This window comes from Dromiciops gliroides, chromosome 4, assembly GCF_019393635.1.
Source record: "Dromiciops gliroides isolate mDroGli1 chromosome 4, mDroGli1.pri, whole genome shotgun sequence".
Taxonomy (NCBI): Eukaryota; Metazoa; Chordata; class Mammalia; order Microbiotheria; family Microbiotheriidae; genus Dromiciops; species Dromiciops gliroides.
Genome location: NC_057864.1, coordinates 391,726,827 through 391,743,828, shown reverse-complemented (window position 1 = coordinate 391,743,828; position 17,002 = coordinate 391,726,827). Strand labels below are relative to the sequence as shown.

Genomic DNA, 17,002 nt, shown 5'->3' with positions numbered 1-17,002 from the left:
AGAAAAGAACATTTGCATCTCGGCGTTTTTTTCTCACAGAAAACGGGCCTTCATTTAATCCCTAATCAGCATTAGTGGAAAAATCACACAATTTAAACCATAGTATGTGGATGAAAGAAATCTGCCTCCACTGGCTGTATCTCCAAATGATGGCAAAAGAAATAATAGTGGATTAGGGGCCAGCTAGGTGGCGCAGTGAATAAAGCACCAGCCCTGGATTCAGGAAGACCTGAGTTCAAATTCAGCCTCAGACACTTGATACTTACTAGCTGTGTGACCCTAGGCAAGTCACTTAACCCTCATTGCCCTGCAAAAAAAAAGAAAGAAAAGAAAAGAAAAAATATTTTAATCTAGGCCTTGAAACAATTTCATCTTGTGCTTCAGTGTGAGATCTTCCACTGGACATGGGATCCAGACACAGAAACAAATGGCAAAGTGAAAATTCTTTCTCAGTACCATCTCCCTCATCTCTCAGTGCTACTTCCCTCAAGAGCAGCAGAGGTCAGTGTAAAAGTTTTAAGTGGCTCTATGAGGACCACTATCTAGTCCAGTAGTCATGTCTTTGAGGCAGGCACAGGGAACAAAGTGATGCTGATGAGAGTGGACGAGTCTTTCAAGACATTTGATGATTTCATAGTCAGGGACAGCGAGGCTGGTAATATTTAGGCCCAACATCCGTGAAACCACCTCCCTGAAGTCTACCAGCTGAAATTTAAAAAAAACAAAATATCATATATGGTAAAAGATAACCACTAAAAAAGGAAAGAGAATAATAAACTCTGTTCAAGGATTGTGCAAAATGAACAAAATAAATGCACCGAACAATTTTACTTTTAAGCAAATTGATGAAGATAAAATTTGTTCTTAGCACATCTCTATCCCTTTTCCCTTTTTTCCTATTTTCTTTTTTTACAAACTCATCCCTAGCCTGATTCTCACTCCCACCTATCACACCACAACCCCAAATCAAAAACAAAAACAAAGCAAATAATGTCTAGTCAAGCGAAACAAATCCCCAGATTGTCTGTGTCCAAAAATGTGTTTCATTTTGCACTGTGAGTTCATCACCTCTCTGTCAGGAGGTGAGTACCATGTTTCATCATTGGTCCTCTGATGCTTCATAGCTATAGAGATCAGAGTTATTCCCCTTTCCACTGACATTTCCCCTCACCTCCTAATTGTCAGGTCTTTGACTTGGGCTACTCAGGTTGTTCTCCTAGTAGACATACAAGACTTTTTCTTAGCATTGTGTCAAGGTCTTTGCAGGAAGGTGTGGGTAGTTAGTGGGAGGAAGGATTCCTGGGGAACTGCCAGGGAGGAAATTCCTTCTATCAAAGTAGGCTGGCAACTGCTCTGAAACTTTGCTGTCTTAGTAGCCTGAGATAGTGAGTGGTTAAATAGTAGGTTACTTGGCCAGTATGGGTCAAAGGTAAAATGTGAACCTAGGTCTTCCTGGGTTTTCTGAGACTCTGAGACTCTGTTCACTATGCCATGTTGCCTCTTGGGATCTTGTTAAAGAAAACTGAATGAAATTATTATATTCTAATGCCTAATAAAATTCTAGAAAAGAAACTAAAGGGAAAGCATCTGAGCACTTGGAAAGGGATTTAATCATGGAGTTAGGGCTGGAAGGAACTTGAAGATCATCCAATGCCATGTGCTCATTTTATAGGTGAGGAAGATGGGTTGTAGCATGGCTAAGTGATTTTTTAAAGGTCCAACAGGAAATAAATAGTTTCAAATCCAGAGGTGATTGCTACAAGGCAGCATGGATTCACTAAGCACAATTCATGCTAAACTAACCTTTCTTTTTTTTTAAGAGGATTACTGGGCTAATTAAAAAATTAAAGAATAGGGGGCAGCTAGGTGGCTCAGAGGATTCAGTAGATACAGGTGGCCCTAGATTCAGGAGAACCTGAGTTCAAATCCAGCCTCAGACACTTGACACTTACTAGCTGTGTGACCCTGAGCAAGTCACTTAACCTTCATTGCCCCACAAAAAAAATTTTTTTAATTAAGGAATAATGAATTGATAACAACTTAAAGGTCTCTATCACAATCCCCCAGAGCTCTGCCCTAGTACAATTCTGTTAATATTTATTTATTCAATAAGCATTTATTAAGTGCCTACTAGAAATACAAAGACAAAAATAGTGACTGACATATATTGAGCATTTAATAAATGTTTGATGACTTAATTTGATTATATTGGAGGAAACATGCCACTAGAAAATAAAATGTGAAATACAAGCAAAGTAGATTACAAAGTGGTATCCAGGAGTTGTGGTTTGATCTTCATTTTTGAAGAGGACCAATGACATCACAGGTTGTGTCTTGATTTGTACATGAACTGAATTTAAGTGAGGCAGAGTTGCTCAGAGTCACCAGCCTCACTCTCTCTTCCTGAGTCATTGAAATCCAGTGGCAGGACAAAAGTCAAGGTAATTGTCAATGTCCCAGAATGCAGTGGATGATCTTGGTGTCTTTGATGTCTGACCAAGCTCTAAGCACTCCACAGCATCTGCTTCAGCCACCCCTACAGCTACCTCAGCCTACCACAGCCCTCTCCACAATAAACTCCAGTGGCTCTCTATTACCTCTAAGATCTAGTACAAACTCCTCCAATCTACCTTTTCAGACTGATTATTATGCATTATTTCCTCTCTTACACTGTACAATCCAGCCAAAGTAATCTTCTTGCTATTCTGCTTGCATGACTCGTCATATTCCATGCCTGGAATGCATTCCTTCCTCCCTCCTTCTTCTTTACAAAACCCCTTGTTTCTGTCAAATCTAAGTTTGAGTTCCACCTTCGGGATGAAGCCATTTATGATCCACCTAATTCCCCAACTGCTAATGCCTTCTCTTAAAAAAAATCAAAGTAGCTTTGTGGCAAAGAGGTAAGAGCTTATCCAGTTACTACTCCCGCACTGTTATTAGCTCATTTTTATGCTCACAGAAACCCTAAGGGATTCATTCTCTCTGCTCTTCGAAGTTGTTCAAATAAGTTGATAACTTTTCTCCTTTGAATATGAGGCTTCATACAGAAATCTTACTCTGGAAGATATTGCCATCTTAAATCTTTTTTCTATCTGGATCTTTTCAAATGTATTCTCTCAATTCTCTATCCAATGCACTACTAGTAAACACAGATTAACCATGAATCAATAATTTAATAACATAAAGATTAAGGCAAACTGTGAAGATTGATCTATTGCTAAGTCTTAGCAGACAGAAGTGACTCCATGTTTGACCACTGCTTGACCAGCCTATGTACCTAGTAGCTAGTTTAGTCAGCTTCATTTAGACAAGGAATATTGGGCTCTCTTGGTTATAATCAGTGTAGCAAACTTCATCTATCTAATCAAAGGTTAGCAAAGTTTCCTAATCCCAATACCCTTGTGATCAATAAGGGGAATAAGGGTTGCAATTCATACCTCCTGCTACTTGACTGTTTCTAAGGCCCTTCTCCCCCATAGGTCCCTGAGAATCAGCCTGGCAACCCTAATCAAATATAATAGCAGAGACTCAGAGTTCTGCACTCTTGACTGACATTCACATCTCACTATATGCCTGCAATGCTACCCATGTTTACTTATAAGACTGAAGGGTGGGGGAACCAAAGGCCTGAATAACAAAATGCCTGATCCATAATCCTCTGAATGCTTGTGTTCCTTCTGGGTGCTTCACCCATGATCTTCCCACACAAACGTATATGAAAGAATGGTCAAAGACCCATGGCTTAGCCAGCCACTGAGAAAGAAAACAACCTTGCACTCTTTTCCCAAGAGCCATGGGAAAAAGGGATATGAGAAAAACTTTCCCCTATAGAGAATAATAAGCAACTTCCAGAGCAGATACCTGTCTTTGCCATAGATCACACCTCTATGTCATTTCCTGCTATTGTTTAGCTCTTCCCCAAACACCCTCACCAGCTCTAGCTTGCCAGCTTTCACCACCTACAAACTCTGCAGATCAGCTCTCTACTTGCTCCCACCATATGACTGTCAACAGCCACAATCTCTTGCCCTGCCTCTTTTCCAGTGACACTGCCAAAGTCAAGTTGGAGAAACTACTTAGCTTACCCAAAAATTACTGTGAGCCAGATGTGGCTTCAAGAAAACTCCCTTCCTTCCCACCCACCACCCAACTTACACCAGCTTCTGAGAAAAAATGGTTATGTCCACAGCTATTTGTGTATTTAAGCTAATAATAAGCTACACATTCTCTATCCATATAGACACATATGTATGTATGAGTGACTAGAAAGATGGTGGTACCCTCAACAGTAAAATTGAGAGATTGGAAGAACTTGGAAGGAAAGATAAGGATTTTTCTTTTGGACGTGTTGTTTGACAAGTCTAAGAGACATCCAGTTGGAAGTGTACAATAGGCATCCGATGATATAAGACTAGATTTCAAAAAAGCAATTAGGGCTGGATCTATACGTTCAAGATGAGTTCACCAAGAAAATGAATGTTGAATGATAAGCAAGCCCAGGATAAATTCCTGGGGCATACTTAGGCAAAGGGAGTGGGGCAAGAATGATGGTCCAGCAAAAGAGACTAAGAAGGAGTAGACAGACAGGTAGAAGAACCAGGAGAGAAAAATTTCACAAAAATCCATGGCGAAGAGAATATCTAGGAGGAGGAGATAGTTGACAATATCAAATACTGCAGAGTGATTAAGAAGGAGGAGGATGAGTTGTGTTCTTAGGATTTGGCATTAGAGGATACTTTGGAGAGAACAGTTTTAGTTGAATGGTGAAGTCAAAAGTCAGACCATAAGGGATTGAGAAGTGACTGGAAGTCAAAAAAGTGAACAATTTTTCTAAGAATTTCTGAGAGGAGAGATATACGATGGTAGCTTGATAAGATGATATGATCAACTAAAAGTCTTTTTTTAAAGAATGGGGTGATCTGGGAATGAATGTGGACAAAATAGAGGTGATAATAAGAAATTGTTTAAGAATAAGGAGAAATTTAAAACTGGAAGAGGAGATGATCAAATGGGCAAATTCTTAGGAGACAGGAATGACTAAAGCACAGAAGCAGAGGGATTGACATCACCAAGGAGAAGGGCCAACTTATCTAGTCATTTAGATGAAGACATTGATGGCATATTTATCACACCTGTGGATGAGATGAAACTGTTTGAAATGCATTGGGTGATAGAATAAGGATCCGAAAAGGTGGCTACAAGTTATAACAAAATGGCAAAACTAACAAGATACAATTTAATTGGAAAAAATGTAAAGTTCTGCACTTGGATTCATAATTCAACTGTTAGAGTACAATATGGGGAAAATACAGTTAGAAAAAAACTTAAGGGTTTCAGTGGACTGAAAGTTCCATATGAAACACTAGATAATAGAGCAGCCTATCCCAGGCAATAGGATAAAGTCCTGTCCCAATGTCTCATTGGGACATGAAGATAACCCTGGGTTCCCAAAAGCTATATGAATGGAACATAAACTATAGTAGATTCTACCAAAGTGGAAAGTTTCCAATACAGATGTTATAATAATCTGTATCTGGTGTCTAAGGGTCAACCCAGGTAACTACCACAAAGGCATATCCCCAACAGGTTGGTGACCCAAACACAATTCAATCTTAGGTTGCATTCATAATACTATTGTATTTATATACAGTTCTACTGTATGCCAACTCTGGTTGGTCCTCATCTAAATTATTGTGTTTAGTTTGTGGTGCCATATTTAAAGAGACAAGCAAAATGGAGCAAGTCCCCAGGCAAGATAAGCAGGTGATGAAAGAACTCAAAACTCTGAGATAAGATTAATTAAAGGAACTGGATGTTTAGCTTGGAGAAGAGATTCATATGAGACATAGCTCCCTCTTCAAATACCTTAAGGGCTGTCATTTAGAAGAAGGATTAAGTTTGTTTGTTTTGGTCCCAGACAACATGGAAAGTTGCATATTTGATGATATAACTAAATCTGATAAGGAATAAAAGAGGGACTTATCTAAAGAGATCAATGGAAATATGTATGGGATATATCAATGAGTTTAGAATATTTTGAGATACATATAGAATATAGATAGCTATACACAGAATAGGTAGCTAGAGATATATACAAAACTCTGGTATGGTATTGTAAGAATCATGTCAAGAGAAATAAGGCTCAGAATGAGCCTTAGACTATTGAATCTGAGGTTATTGAAGAATGCTAAAGATCAGAAAAGAGACTTTTTATATCTATGTTTGATCTTCAAAATGAAGATCAAAGTGATAAGAATACTTACTGAAGTACATAGAATGATTATAATGAACAACTGAAAGAAGGCTGAACTACTCATCTTCAATTTGCTTCTATTTTCTATATAAAAGAAAACAATACTGAGACCGGGAGAATAGCAAAGACAATTAAGAAGGCATTAAAAGCCAAGATAAGTCAAGAGATATGAAAGATAGTATTTAGTTGCCTTCAAGTCATCAGGTTTAAGTAAATTATATCTGAGGGTACTGGAACAATAGATTAATATGATTGCTGAAAGAGGTGCCACAAGATTAAAAATGTTGACCTTTTTTTCAAAAAGGAGAAAACAAAAGTCACTTCAAACAGTAAGCAGAAGAATTCAATACTGATTCTTGAAAAACACAGAAGTTATTATTGAAGGGATGGTTACTGAGTGTTTATAAAGGGAAGCAGTGAATAAGAGTCAATATGCTTTCATCATTAATAGCTCAAGCCAGGCTTACCTCATTTCCTTTTTTGACCAGATTACTATACTGATGAAAATACCATAGGTATAACATACCTAGATTAAACCAAAACATTTATGAAGTTTCTCATGATATATTGTAGACAAGAGGAAGAGATCTGGATAGATTACATGATCAATAGTTCATTTAAGTGTATTCAAAACTGGTTGTCTAGATATGAGAAGAATGATTAATGGACAGATGTCAACCCGGAAAGAGATAGCTAATGATGGTTCCCTGGAGCCTTAGTATTTGATATTTTAATCAGATTTTACATAAAATGTAAAATCCAATGCTATATTGTAGACAATCTTCATTCACTTAGTTTGTCCTGTGTGGATAGTTAGGGTAGATTTTTAGATGAGTAAGAATCTCATTTAAAAGGCCTTCCTGGGCTTAATTTAATCTTCACAATGTTATCTCACAGCAGGAGTTTCTGGAGAAGCTCAACAACTATAAGGAATCTTTCTAAAACTGGGAAACTCTTGGAATTTCTCCAATTTTTGGCAAATATATGTCTCCTGATTTTCTATCTTGCTTGATGTTAATAATCAGGACAAAGGTATTCTCTGTTATTTCTTTCAAAAAATCCAGTTTAATTTTGATATATGCTTAGGACAGACCTTGTTGAAGAAAAGCCTTTAAAGCAGTGTTTTGTTCTACCATACCAGGTCTTTTTTAAAAGTCAAAAAATAAGCATCTTGTATTTGCTACATATTTAAATTACTCATATGATGGTAAAGTTGTATCTAGTGTATAATATCACTTATAAAATCCTGCCTCTTCCTTTCAAATATCACTTAGGATGGCTTCAGTGTATGTATAGTTTTTCTATTAAAATTTTCTTATATGAAGGAAAGTAAGCCTATGGATTAGCAATTATTGCTAATTGTTCTCTTGGTTGCCTTTTTTCGTTAAAAAAAAAAAGGTCCGATTTTTTTCTCACATTTTGTATATATTTGCTTCATGAATACGTTAAAATTCATCTCCTCAATGGACACAAACTTGTTATACTTCCTCTGTATATACTTGGTTTTGTCTAGCTGTTTTTCCCATCTTCGTTTTCTCCAATGCCACTTCCACTTCTCTAAGAACCACATCTGGGAATGTAATGTTAGGACACAAATGTGATGATTCTACTTTCCTTGATAGTCATTTTCCCCCCAATATCAAAGTTAACAATTAATGTGGGAAATTAAGACACCATAGTAACCCAGGAGGAGAGATTTTTTTAAAAAAATTTTTGTGGGGCAATGAGGGTTAAGTGACTTGCCCAAGGTCACACAGCTGGTAAGTGTCAAGTGTCTGAGGCCGGATTTGAACTCAGGTCCTCCTGAATCCAAGGCCAGTGCTTTATCCACTGTGCCACCTAGCTGTCCCCAAAGGGGAGAGATTTTGAAAGCCAGAACATTTACCATCTACTGAACCTATGGAGGGTATGTTCTAGTACAAAACAAGGCAGAAGCAAACAAGCCAGAAGTGCATGGGGAGAGAGCACCATGCCTATTATGCCTAAGTTTCTGAGAAAAATTAAATCATTGACTTTAAGCTAAAAGGGATTATTTTATTTAATCTACTCATTTTAGAAGTGGGATAATTGAGGTCCAAAGAGGCAAAGGAACTTAACATGGAGTCTCACAGTAGAAGACCCAAGAATTGAACTCTGATATATTCATTTAAAGTCCTGGGTTATTGCCACTTTGTAACACAACCAGAATTTTCTGGGGGTAATTTTTATCCAACAGACTAAACATCCATTAGGTAAGGAAAACTCCTACCCCAATCTCACCCTTCCCATAATTTGCCCTCAAGTTCTGAGCTTGAAGTTCCATAAATATAGATTCTTCCTTAATACTTAGTCTCAGGGAGGAAAAAAAAATCTTCCCTCAGATTCTTCTTTTCTCTTCTTAATGTGGACAAGGCTCTATTTCTGTTGTTTCCTTTCTTCTTAGAGCAGAGACTCAAGGTGCTCAATATCAGAAAAAAGAAATTGAACAAACCATAAAGCCCCCACCAAAAAACAAACAAACCAACAACCCTCCAGGACCAGATGGACTCACAAGTCAATTCTATCAAACATTTAGAGAATAGCAGTCCCCACATTGACACATGAATACAAACAGAGCCAGCTAAGAGGGGGCAAAAAAGCACTCCGCTCAGTGTCCAGTCTATGCCATTTGGAGCTTTGGAAAGACAAAGAGAGCTGAAAGCCAAAAACAATGGGGGTCAGGCTGCCCGGTACATGTTTCTTTATGAGACTGACCTCCTGATGTAGCTGCCAGATAAACTCTCCTACTTGCAACTAGCAAGTGAATGAGGCCTTTTTTATGGTTTACATATGTGCTTGGTCTTCCATCAATTTTCTGTGCCACTGTTTGAGATTTTGTGGTCAGTTTCCTTCAACAGATCCCTGTCAGAGATAAGTCTCCCCTCTTGATGCTGGGATACTGGTTAACTTTTTAAAATTCTCATCAGTCTCAAGAATGACGCAAATGGTGAAAATAGTTGTAGACGTTATTTCAGTTCGGTCAAAGGCTCTACTCAACTTTTACAGGGTTTTCATTGCCCTTCAGAAAGCACTTTATGACCCTTAAAGCTTTAAATATGAGTTATATTTCCTATATCAGAAGGATGTCTCAAGCACTTCTTAACCTTTAAGTGCTAAAGAAATGCACTTTTAAATTAGTACTCCCAGAACTTCATCCCATGAAGATTTGGTGAAAACTCTTAGCAATGTAAAAAATTTAATGCAAAAAAAACCTAGAAAATGATAAATATGCAAAGCATGGCAGATTAAGGAGTTAGTTAATATCACAAAGCCTTTGCCTTCTAGGAAGCATTCTCTATGGATCACAAAGCCAACAAATATACATACCTGCCTCTCTCTTTTGGTTGTTTCTTCCAATGTGTTCTTCAGTGTCTTCATTTCACTGGTAACAACATCTAGCATGTTTCTAGCCCTCTCTTTATCCTCTTTTGCTTCATGTTCAGTTATATCCAGCTCTGACTTAACAGAAACCAACTGTTTTTCCACCTTCTCCTTCATCTTCTCCAGTTTGCCCCTGGATTTGTTTAGGTTTTCTATGGTTTTGGTCTGTTCCAGGGTTTTAATCTATGAAATCAAAGATTTTAGTCAGGAAAATAGACTGTTCAAGTCATTAAAACTGCATAAACAATCCAAAGCAGGATTCATCAGAACCTACTCAGTAAAACATTTTAAGAGCCCAAAACATACAATAATAACCATAAACAAGAATATAATTCCCAAACTTTTGTACACATGCTTTGTAAAGCATGCCTGCTAAACAACCTCATTTTAGTAGAGTTAAAAAGTTTGTTAGAGTACTATTGATTACAGAGGTAATGAAATAAGATAGGAGACAACTTGGCTTAGGGATTGGGTAATAAAGTAGAAATTCTGCCAATACCTTCTTATAAAATTTAAGATTTCAATGAAAATCACTATATTTCCATTTCCTCATCTATAAACTTCCAAGATGCCTATGGTACCAAGAACAGTCAAATTCATCATCCAAAAATATGTATACATTATTGTTGCTGTTGTTGTTTTCCCAGTGGATAGACTCTGCTAGGAATATCAGAAAATAATCTATACAGATCAACAAAATGGCACAAGTGACTCATTGTATGTCTCAGCCTTGAAGCCAAAATCAAATGTGAAATAAGGAAGGATAAGTGCCTCAGCAAGTACAATTATAAATTTTCCTTCCCTAGAACTTATTATAAAACGTCTCATACTCTCTGCCAACATTGATTTCTTTCAGCAAGAAATAGAAACAGACATATTTTAAAATGCTCTAAATCACTATTGATCAGAAAATGCAAATTAAAACAACTTTGAGGTACTACCTCACACCTATCATATTGGCTAATACGACAAAAAAAAGAAAATAATAAATGTTGGAGAAGCTGTGGAAAAAAATGGAACACTAATGCATTGTTGGTGGAGCTGTGAACTGATCCAACCATTCTGGAGAGCTGTTTGGAACTATGCCCAAAGGGCTATGGGACTGTTCATACCCTTTGACCCAGTGTTACCACTGCTAGGCCTGTATCCCAAAGAGACCATAGAAAAGGGAAAAGGACCAACATGTACAAAAATATAGCAGCTCTCTTTGTGGTGGCAAAGAATTGGAAATTGAGGGAATGCCCATCAATAGGGGAATGGCTAAACAAATTGTTGTATATGAATATAATGGAATACTATTATGCTGTAAGAAACGATGAGAAGGAGGAGTTCAGAGAAACCTGGAAGGACTTAGATGAACTGATGCTGACTGAAAGGAGCAAAACCAGGAGAATATTGTACACAGTAACAGCAACATTGTATGATGAATAATGGGGATAGATTTGGCTCTTCTCAGCAGTTCAATGATCCAAAACACTTTCAAAGAACTCGTGATAGAAAATATTCTCAACATCCACAAAAAAGAATTGTGAATTATGAATGCAGATTGAATCATACTGTTTCTACTTTTGGACTATTTATTTTTTCCTTCTTGTTTGAGGTTTTCCCTTTGTGCTCTGATTCTTCTTTTACAAGATGACTAATTTAGAAATGTTTGATGTGACTGTATATATACAACCTATATCAGACTGCTTTCTGTCTTGGGGAGGAGGCAGAGAAGGGAGGGGAGAGAAAAGAAAAATTTGGAACTAAAAAACCAGTGTAAACAAATGTTTAAAACTATCCTTATATGTAATATATAACTGGAAAATAATAAAATAAAACTTTTTTTTAAAGAAAAAAAGAAATAGAAACAGATCAGTAGCTAATTCAAGTTGGATGACGTGATTATCTACTTTGTGTTGTGTTTTTGGAGTTTAATGTGGTTTGATATTTTACCTAATCTTTTCAGAATTAACCATTTGGTCAGTGATTTACTCTGGACTCATTGCTCTGGGACTCAGAGGACCATGAGCTAAACTAATGGTAAAGACAGAGAGGCTACATTCTTTAGCTGTACATGATAGTGGCTCTTAAGTGATCTTTTTTCACTTTTGAGTCATTCTATCAGTCAAAACTGAAACAGCTCCTGCCCTCATGGAGTTTATAATCCATTAAGAAGATTATAATATGTTTAAAAATGAATAATTACAAAATATTTACAATTAATTTCAATAATAGCTAATATTTATAGAGAGTTTACTATGTCTAGTTCTTTACTATTATTATCTCATTTGATCCCCACAAAAACCCTACAAGGTAGATGTTATTATCTCCATTTCAGAGATGAGAAAACTGAGGCAAACAGAGGTTAAGTGACTTGACAAGGGTCACACAGCTAGTAAGTCTCTGAGTCCAGATTTGAACTCAAGGCTTCTTGACTCCAAGTCCAGTGCTCTATCTACTCTGCCACCTGGAGAGACAGCACTAACAAGGTGAGCTATTGGGCCTTGTGGATAAGGTGGGACCAAAGCTGATACTTGAAGAAAGCTAAGTACTTTAAGAGGCAGAGTTGAGGAGGAAAGAAATTCCAGAGATGGAAAACCACCAGTAAAAAGACAGAGGGAGAGATCATGAAATGGCATGTACAGAGGATAGCTAAAAGAACAGTCTGATTGGAACAGGATGTGTGAAATGGAGCAGGATGAAATAAGACCAGATTGTTCAGGATTTTAAATGTCAAGATTCTATGTTTTATCCTAAGAGACAATAGAAGGCAGTCTTGGAAGGATACCGAGATTTCTTCTCCAAGCCAGTACCCCAAGATTTCAACCTGAGTCATTAACATCATTGGGAAGTCCTGAGAGGCTGAATTTTGGAGAGTTACTGGTGCCTGAGGAATGGAAAGAGCAACAGCACTAAAATCTAGAGTGCAGTCATTACACAGCTAAGATGTAGAATGTACCTAGGAGACTACTGCTACTCTCTACCTCTATAATTCTAAGCCATTCCAGGAATAGACTTGAAGAATTACTTCTTTTAAGGACTTCCTGGGAGATGGCAGAGTAGAAAAGTCAAGAAAGCTAGTTCTGCCCTCCCAGATCTAAAAATATACTTATTCATCCTGAAGTATATATTTTAATGATTTTAAAAACCCACAAATATAATTTATTTCATTTGCTAGTCTTAATAGTTGAGATTAAGATAGATTTTACTCTTCTAAATCATGCCAAGAAGAAAATGACAAAAGACATCAGATTTGTTACTTATAATATTATGCACAAATAGCATTAATTCTCCTATTTTAAAAAAATTATAGAATGGATCAAGTTATAAAACCCAGCATTAAGATGCTTGTGTGATATAAAAAAGCTCTGGATCCAAGACAATTCCAAAGGACTATTCATGAAACATACTATCCACCTCCAAAGAAAGAACTGATATTGATGGAACAGACTGAAGCATGCTATTTCTCACTTTCTTTCATTTTTTTCTTTTTGTTTGTTTTTTTTTTTGCGAGGCAATGAGGGTTAAGTGACTTGCCCAGGGTCACACAGCTAGTGTCAAGTGTCTGAGGCTGGATTTGAACTCAGGTCTTCCTGAATCCTGGGCCTGTGCTCTATCCACTGCACCACCTAGCTGCCCCCATTTTTTTCTTTTAATCAAGTTTTCTTGCACAAAATGAATTGTAATGTTTTACATAATCATACATGTATAACCCATATCTAATTGTTTGCTGCCTCAGGGAGTGGGGAGGGGAGGGAGGAAAAGAGGGATAAAAATTGGAACCCAAAACTATAACTAAAAATGTTTATTATAAAATAAATAATTAATTGATTGATAGTCAAAGAAAAAAGCTTTAGCTAGAATAAAATTGAGATTTATTTAAAGTAAGATAAAGAACTGCAAATTCCAAAGAACAAGGGTGGCAGTAATGAAACCTGATAAAGAGGAATTCAACTTAGAAAAAACTGAAAGAGAAAAAGACATTACATAATGGTGAAAAGAAAAAAAATAACAAACACATAAAATTCCCAATTTCCATATCCAAAACAATTTGACAGTTAAATTTTTTAAGATTATTAGCTATATGAGTAAAAAAAAGATTTTTATAAATGTAATAAAATTAGAAAATCCCAATACTTCAGAATGTGATGGAACAAATAAATATTTGAAATAAAGAAATCACTGGTTTAACTACTTAATATGTTGTAATCATTAATTATATTCAGAGAACTAAGTAGGAGAAGCAGAAACTACAGTCTTTTCAAATATACATGGAATACTCACAAAAGCCAATCATGTTATATAGGTCATAGAGAAACAGTAAAAAATTCAAAAGAGCAGAAATTATCCATACTCCATTTTCAGAACATAATACAATAAACAGAATTAAACAATACTAATAATAATAGCAACAAAAATTATACAACTACATGGATAATGAAAAACAGTTTATTAAATAATGGTGGGATAGTAGAAATCAGAAAATGATAGATTATTTAAAAGTCAGTGACAATAATAGTGCCCCATAGCCACATCTCTAGGCTATAGCCAAAGCAGTTTTTATAAACAAATTTCTATCACTTGGCAGCTATATTAATGAAAAGAAAAAGAGAAAATAAGTGAATCAAGATTAGACCTAGAAGAAATTAGAAACTGTTTTCAAGCAGAGGCTAGATGACCTCTTGGTGGGAATATGATACGGATGATTTTTTGATGTGAGAGTTGGACTTGTTGGATAATGCTGAAATCCCTTCCAATTCTAAAATTCCATGATGGAACAAATCAGGAATTCAAGAGAAAGTTTAGAAGAAAGAGAAAGAGATTATTAACATAGGAGCCAGAATAAATATACAAGAAAATAATGTTGAACAATTGAATTGGTAAATAAAACCAGGAGTTGGCTCTTTGAAAAAGCCAATAAAACTAATGGACCATTAACAAATTTCATTTTAAAAGAGAGAGAAAGAAATAAAAAACACTACAGTCACAAATGGAAAAAATGGTCACATGAAAAACAAATAGATTAAAAATATTATTAAAGAATGTTACATATGACTATATTCTAAGTCAGAGAATTTTGTATCTGAATAATTTAAATAGATCAGTCTCAGAAGGGGGATAAAAGCCATCCAAGAATTACACACACACACACACACACACACACACATTCATGAACAAACTTTTGGGCCAGATAGCTTCACAATATGAAGCCTCTGATCATGGTAATTAGCATTTACATAGCACCTATTACGTTCCAGGTATTGTGCTAAGAACTTTTTACAAATATTATCTCATTTTGATCTCATTTTGATCTCATTTGATCCTCACTGACAAGTTGGTGCTGTTATTATCCTCATTTTAGAAATGAAGAAACTGAGGCAACAGAAATTAAGTGACTTACTCAAGGTCACACAGCTAGTGTCTGAGGCCAGATTTAAACTCAGTTCTTGACTCTCTATGCACTGAACCATCTACCTGCCCAACTGCAAGATCTTTTCAAATTTTCCAGGAACAAAATAATCCCTATAGTATATAGATTAATACAGAAAATATGGAATATTATCTAATGGCTTTTATGAGGAAATTTTGGTATTGATCAAAACATATTTGCAATTTTGCCTCATATCAATCAAGTTGACAAAAATAGAGGAGGGTAGTAGGATAGACTAGACATCAGAATCTAACAATGTTTTTGACAAGAAACACACTTGAAACAAATAAGGGTTAAAATGAGGATCTAAACTAAAGCCTGCCACAGGAGTAGTAATTATGACTTCACACAAGGCAACAGTAAAAATAGATTTGATTAAAAGAAATAAATAAGGAAACTACATTATGCTTGCTTAAAAGGACTCAAAAGAAGTATTACTCCCACAACCTCCCCACCCCCCCAAGCCCTCCCACAAATATTGAATGGCATAGCATTTAAATAAAAAAGTAACCATATTACAAGGAAAATCAAAGATACCCCTTTCAGATATAGACAAAGAAAGGCAAAAACAATCCCTGTTTTCAAGGAACTTACATTCTAATGGGGAGACAGCATGTAAATAAATAGGTACATAATTCTATACCTCAAAAACCCTCAAAATCATCCTAAATTTTCTTTTCCTTTGCTATAAAAGGTGGAGGTTGGGAGGGGAAGAAGCAGGTGTTTTGGAAGGCTAGAGGGCAGAAAAGGTTTGAAGCAGCCACAGTGGGACAACACAGTTGAGATTAGTTAATGAAAATTTGTAAACCTACATGGACCTACATTTTCCAGTTGTGAGATTTCCTCTAGCAGTGGTCAATGGCATGTGACTACTGTGGGGACCAATTTTTAATTGGGGAGTGCTAGCTAAGTGGCTCGCCACAATATTGGAGCAAGGAAGGAGACCGGCAGCCTCCCTCAAAACAGAACAAGATTTATTTTAACAAGAATGAACTTAAAAAAAAACCACACAAACAGGATCAGTAGGATCAAGGGAAAGGAAATAAAATGGGGAAAGGGAAATTATAATACCTGAAAAAATACCACCGCCCAGGAATCAGCTGAAAATACGCAGCAGAACGCCTGTAGCTTTCCAGCTTCCACCTCGAATGCCCAATTCTCCTCCCCCAAACCTAGAAACCCCCACACACCCCCAGCCAATGGGATGGCCGCTCTGACAGTCACATGACTGCCCTCACTAGGCTTCCAATCATTATAATTTTGCCAGGCCCCTGGCAATGGCTACAACCAGTGGGTAGAGCACCATGTAGTTTACAGAGCCCCAGGCCAGTGGGTGCTGAGGCATAAAAACCTCAAATAACAATTAATTATTTACATCCCCCCCTTTGTTTCGTCAAGAAACATGGGGTGTTTCCTTGATGGAACAATAAACAATAAATAAATTTTTTTAAATAACAGAATATCATAACCAATGCTAACAATATACTAATAACAATATAGGAAAGGGAAAATACATATTACAGATGATGTATATAGTAACAGAAAGAAAAACAAAAATGTCCATTTAAAGTCCTTAAAATCTTGTCTTTGAAGGAGGGTTGAGATGTCATCAGGGGAACTGGACTCTGGTCTGGATTCTGGCTGTCTCTGGATTCTGGTTATCTCTGGAACTGCTGGATTTTCATTAATCTTTAGCATAGCATTGTCCAAAAATGTTCAAATTAAACAATGAAAGTTCTTCAAAATATACAAAAAAAGTTTAAACTTTATATATATATATATATATATATATATACACACACACACACAGCATATTAGAGTCCCCCCTTTGGAGGATACTCATATCCATATGCAATACAAAATTGAGATAGTTATGACATTACTAGCACTTTTTACCTCTATATGTCTGGATCAAGGCCAAATTTAGTTATGTG

The 17,002-nt window shown here is 36.4% G+C and overlaps 1 protein-coding gene across 1 annotated transcript in view; it reads right to left on the bottom strand.

Annotated features, from left to right (window-relative positions):
* Positions 1-362: 362 nt before the first annotated feature.
* Positions 363-17,002, bottom strand: part of CCDC170 (coiled-coil domain containing 170) — a 112,324-nt gene continuing 95,684 nt past the window's right edge. The window contains 3 exon segments of the mRNA XM_043963117.1: positions 363-526; positions 529-705; positions 9,599-9,835. Coding sequence (XP_043819052.1) covers positions 503-526; positions 529-705; positions 9,599-9,835 — 438 coding nt within the window. The 3' untranslated portion in view covers positions 363-502.